This window comes from Oryctolagus cuniculus, chromosome 4, assembly GCF_964237555.1.
Source record: "Oryctolagus cuniculus chromosome 4, mOryCun1.1, whole genome shotgun sequence".
Lineage (NCBI taxonomy): Eukaryota > Metazoa > Chordata > Mammalia > Lagomorpha > Leporidae > Oryctolagus > Oryctolagus cuniculus.
Window position 1 is genome coordinate 85932439 of NC_091435.1, and position 6000 is coordinate 85938438.

The window sequence follows — 6000 nt, forward strand, 5'->3', positions numbered from 1 at the left end:
TTATCATTGATTTCCACACAGCAAACTGGCAGAGCAAATATACCTTCTCTCTTTGCCTTGCACATCAAAGGCCATGAATTTCAAGTGAACTCTTAAAAAAATGGCACAGCCAGGGACATAGCTGAACTGGAACTCAGGTCTTCTAATCCCAAATCCCAAGTTCTTTCTATGTAAGAATAATCAGAAACTGAGAACACAGAAGAGGGTTAGAGAAGAAAAGGCATCAGTATTCACTGGGTCATTTGTTTTTTTTTTTTTTTTTTAGATTTATTTTATTTATTTGAAAGAATTAGAGAGAGAGGTAGAAACAGAGAGAGGTCTTCCATCCGCTGATCCGAAGCCAGGAGCCAGGAGCTTCTTCCGCCCACGTGGGTGCAGCGACCCAAGGACTTGGGCCATCTTCAACTGCTTTCCCAGGCCACAGCAGAGAGCTGGATCAGAAGAGGAGCAGTTGGGACTAGAACCGGTGCCCATATGGGATGCCTGTGCTTCAGGCCAGGGCGTTAACCCACTACGCCACAGCGCTGGCCCCAAGGGTCATTTAATTTTAATTGAAGTGAGGTGTGTGTGCACACTCAGGAGTCAGTTCCTTAAGATAATACTGTATTTGGAAGAGGTACACTCTGTCACCAGTATGGTGCTTCCCTGTTTCTGTAATGCACTGAAATGGGAAGTAGATGCCAGGAAGGCCAGGGAGACTAGTAAACTCTGAGAGAGGTAAGATAGTTCCATTCTAGCAACCATGGGTTTTCCTAATTATCCTTCAATTGCCTTTGAGTGTAAACACTGCTTAAACACCTGGAGAGCAAAGCAAAGGCAGGGCTGAGGTTTAAAAGAGAGCCAGCAGTAGGCTTTGTTATCCTGAGAGAGGGTTGCCTGTGTTTGCTCTTCAGGATTCAACACTGCAAAGGGGGACCTCGTGAGATCGATTTTGTATCCCAAGCCAATGAACTTCAAGCTCTACAGAGATGCCATCAGGTTCCTCCTGTGCCTTGTAGGGACGGCCACCATTGGCATGATCTATACTCTGTGTGTCTATGTGCTCAGTGGGGTAAGCTACCTTTGCTCTCTTTTTGTTTTAAAGATTTATTTTTTTGAAGTTAGAGCCACAGTGGGAGAGGGAGAGACAGAGAGAGACAGAGAAAGAGGAGGGGAGGGGAGGGGAGGGGAGGGGAGGGGAGGGGAGGGGAGGGGAGGGGAGAGGAGAGGAGAGGAGAGGAGAGGAGAGGAGAGGAGAGGAGAGGAGAGGAGAGGAGAGGAGAGGAGAGGAGAGGAGAGGAGAGGAGAGATCTTTCATCTGCTGGTTCACTCCCCAAATGTCTCCAACAGCTGGGGCTAGGCCAGGTGGAAGCCAGGCACAAACTCCATCTGAATCTCCCATATGAGTGCAGGGGCTCGTGTACTTGGACCATCTTCTGCTGCTCTCCCAGGTGCATTAGCAGGGAGCTGGATCAGAAACAGAGCTTCTGTTTTTTTGAAACACCATTTTTTTTTAATATTTTTAATCTGAGAAAATATTTCCATTAAGCATTATTTTGTAGCTATTAAATGAAGAGTTGTAAATAAAATCAGATACTCAGTGTTGGTGAGGTCGTGGCAAGCAGGTACATTGTCCTCTGCTAGCAGTAGTGTGGTCATCACAAGCCTTTTCATGGACTGTGGAGAAAGATATTGAGAGCTATTAACATGGTCATACTCTTTGACTTGCTGATACCATTTCTCAGAATTCAACCTAAAGAAGTAAACGAAAAGAAGGAAAAAGGTCATACACACAAAGCTGTTCGTTGCTGGCTTGCCTGCCTGTTGATTTCCACTGTCTTCCAGGAACCTCCTGAAGAGGTGGTGAAGAAAGCCCTTGATGTCATCACCATCGCGGTTCCACCAGCTCTACCTGCCGCTCTGACCACGGGCATCATCTATGCCCAGAGGAGGCTGAAGAAGAGAGGCATCTTCTGCATTAGCCCCCAGAGGATCAATGTGTGTGGACAATTGAACCTTGTCTGCTTTGACAAGGTACGTGTGTTTCATCTTCATGCCCATCGCTGCTTCTGTTGTCATTGTCAGCCTGGATAGGTGCTTTGATCCTCGTGGGAGGCAGGAAATATAGAAGGCAGGTTTACCTGACTTTGTTTTATCTCTGCTTGGTGTGTGATCTGGGATAGATATTCTCTTGTGCTTTCAGATTCTGTGGTTTAGGGATGAGGTAATAGGTATGGAATAAGTGACTCTTTAAGGGACTTCCAAGTTTTGATATTATATGAAAGATGATTAATTAAAATAGCAACCTGTTGCTTCACAGTCAAAGCCCTCATACAAAAACCAAAGTTCAAACTCTGGTGGCCACTGTTGTATCCTTGATGCTAAAAATAGTGATTGCCATACAGATAGTGCTCAATAATTATTTATTGAATTGATGAGTGAGTAAAAAGAGAGAACTTGTTAAACTGTGCCTTGCTATGAAATTTGATTACAATAATGCCCATATGAAACCCTTGCTCAATTTTCCCATCTGTAGTTCATTGCTTATTTGTCATTGTGGGCCCCTCATTCTACCTCTCTTGAATGTATTGTTATAGTCTGCAGACGTAGGTGCTGGGATGAAGGCGGGGGAGGGGCAATGGAAGTGGAAGGTATTGCAGGCAGGTGACCACAGGCAAAGGCACAGAGTGTGGTTTTGACAGGAGAAGGGCATTAGCAATGGAAAAAAGTGTCTGTGGACCTTGGATCCCTGTGTATGAATTTCTACACACTCCAAGCGGTGGGGAGACATTGAAGGCTATTGTTGGCATCTTCTTCCTTTATTTTATATTGTGGTAAATACACATAAAATTTACCACCTTAACCATTCCAAGTGGCCAATCCATTGGCATTGAGTACATTATCACTGTTCTGCAGTCATCACCATCATCCATCTTGAGGAAATGCCTTCATTTTCCCAAACTGAAATTCCGTGCTAACTAAAGAACATCTTGAAGGTTTGATAGCAGAGAACCAATGGGGTCGGAGTTCTATAATCCTTGGAGTACCCAGTGTACTACTTCACCATTTTTGTTCTGTAAATTTGAAACTATTATTTTAAAAAATTTTAAAAAATTTATTCTCTAGGAAATTATTAAAACATTGGATTCTCAGGGTATCTCACAACACATACATGGTAATTACTACAACACAAATCTCACGTTAATGTGATGTTAATGAAAATAGAACAGAGTCAATGTAGTTCATAGATATGATTCTAGGAATATAATAACACCTCTCAATTTAAAACTATTCCAAAATACAAAGTTAAAAATGTCTGCAAGGAATAGAAGGTTAACACGGCTCTTGGCATTGATTCCATATTTTATGATCATAGGGAAAGACATTCTATCTATATGATGATATCCTTGGAATTGGAAAAAGAGACAGGTGGGAGAGATAATTGTGACATGCATTTGAATTAAAAATGACCAATAATTATGAGTTGCCATTATTACTAACTTTTACTGTATGTCAGACAGTAATTGTGTTATCTATATTATCTCATTTAATCTTCGTAACAACTCTATGAGATTATGATCACATTACAGATCAGGGTACTGATGTTCTGTGGAATTAAGTAATTTGCCCTGTGTCATGCATCTGGTGTTTGAACCTAGTCTGAACTCTTTCTTAATCATTATACTCCACTGAGATAAATACCAATAAACACCTTTAACCAAACAAGTATCATATAGTGAACCAGGGTGTGGATGTTTGTCCCAGCCACTGAGATACCTGCCTACTATGAACAGACCCTGGGAGACAGGAGGTAATGGCTCAGGTAACTGAGTTCTTGCCACGTAAGTGGGAGACTTGGGTTGAAATCTGCCTTCTGGCGTCAGTCCTGCTCCTTCACAGCTGTTGCAGGCATTTGGGGGAGTGAACTAGTGAGTGTGAATTCTCTCTCTCTCTTTCTCTCTCTCTCAAATAAACAAATACATACATTTTTTAAATAGCAAACCGCTTCTTATGAGTCTTTTCACACACATTGCCATTTAGGTAAAAAATTCTACTCTGTTATGATGACCTACTTTTAACTTCAACTATGGAAACTGGGACTCACCCACTTTACACCTGTCACAAGCTGACCAGGGACTTTCCCATCCATTCAGTCTACCATTGGAACCTCAACACAATCCTTTGAAATGTCTAAGGGAGTTAGTGTTTTCTTTATTCACCATGGAGGACAAGTTCAAAGAACTTAAGGGCCAGCTTGCCAGTCAATGGATGAATCCCTCAATCTTCCACTCAAGACTCTAGACCCCACTTTGCCATTCCCCTCCTTGAGGAGCTGATTTTGATGATGTGTTGTGATGTACATCTTCCTATGCAGCCCAGCTTGTTCGTCTTCATGATGGGGCCTTCGCTGTAGGGCAGCTGCAGCTTCAGAGTCAAACCAGTGTTTGTTTCTGTTCAGACAGGCACCTTAACCAGGGATGGCTTGGATCTCTGGGGAGTCGTGCCCTGTGATAGGAATGGGTGAGTAGCTTGGACTAAATGCTTTATAGTTTCTCTTTTTCCAGCTGAAAACACTTAATGGATGCAGTTGGGCTTCAGCTCTGCTGAACAATGACTGCCAGAATACCTTCATCTAATTTCTCCTCTTAGATTCTTCCAATTCTCACTAAAACATGCACATTTCCTCCCACAGGTCTGCGGTCCCAGGCCACTCTCAAGCTCAGAGGATGAAGGGGAGGTTTTGGTAGAGCATGCAAATCCTCGCTGGAGTGTACTTTGCTCTCAGCTTATTTTTCAGAGGCCTGAAGTTGGCGCAGTCTAAGTAACTAGGACAGTGCCAGCACACTGCCCTCCAGGGAGCTGGCACCTTGCACAAACAGAAGCCATGCAGTGACTTTGTAACCTGAATTTCAGGAAAAGGAACATCGGTGGAGCCAGAGCTACTGTACTCATTTTTCCTTGGTATTCTGGTTCTGGGAACTCCACTTTTCACTGCCAGAAACTCCCTTTTTTTCTAGCCAGAAAAGACTGTTTTGGCAGTTTGAGTTTAAGGAGGCAAAAGTTTGCCCTCCTGTCTTCTGCGGCCCCCTTGTGGCCATGTGTGAGTTTACTGCTCTGCCTGCCTTCTCGCCCATGCCACCTCCAGAATGCTAGGAATACAACAGGTGATACCTTTGGCATTTATGCTTCTTAGGAAATGAAAATATTTCCCTCTCACCCTTACAACCTGAATCACAGAGGATTTTATACAGAACAGGTTCATTGTCATTCTTTTGCATTACACAGGTGACATAAAACTTGTCCACAAAATATTTTTAAATTACACACGGTTAAGACATTGTCATATTAAAATACTATTGATAGACAAGTCAGTTTCCTGGGTTGAGAAATAATCTTGATGTTTATAGAAGAAGGCTTTTATGGGAACAATGCTTTCCAAGTTCCTTTCGGTTTTCCTAGAGCATGGATTTGGAAAGCACCCAGTCCCCTCGTGTAAACTGTTATGCACAATGGTTTGTTTACCTGTGTGTCCTCAATGCCATAGCACTGTACCAGGCACACATAAAAGGTGAATGGTCAAGGTTTGTTCATTCCAAATGAACTGAACATGTCCTGTCTTTTGAATGCTTTATTTAGGGAATTGTCATCATAACATCCACTGAATTTTGTAAACTTTCTATTTCTAAGAATGGCCTGTTACATTTCTATAAAAAGAATTGATATGCTGTTTGGGTTACATTGTTCAATTAGGTCTGCCTCCCTTTCTGCTTCCCTCTTCCCCTCCCATTCCTCCTTCCTTCAAAAAGGTCAAAGTTGATACAAGTGGCTAAGAATTGATCAATTTCATCAATAAAATGAGAGAAAATAGATTTAATTGTAGGTAAGAAGACAGTATCTGCCTTATTGGACATTAAACATCTTCTTATTTAAGATGTGCTCTTCTCTGATCATTCTTACCTTTCTCAGAATGGCCTGACCAATGTCCCAGGTCCTTCCAAAAATGTTACAGCCTCTCCAGGC

At 42.5% G+C, this 6000-nt stretch overlaps 1 protein-coding gene across 6 annotated transcripts in view; it reads left to right on the plus strand.

The window, feature by feature from the left end:
• ATP13A4 (ATPase 13A4) overlaps positions 1-6000 on the plus strand; it is a 182925-nt gene that overhangs the window by 107433 nt on the left and 69492 nt on the right. For all 6 annotated transcript variants that reach the window (XM_070072346.1, XM_070072347.1, XM_070072348.1 and 3 more), the window contains 3 exons: positions 894-1051; positions 1825-2013; positions 4439-4500. In XM_070072346.1, coding sequence (XP_069928447.1) covers positions 894-1051; positions 1825-2013; positions 4439-4500 — 409 coding nt within the window. The remainder of the gene's footprint in view (positions 1-893; positions 1052-1824; positions 2014-4438; positions 4501-6000) is intronic.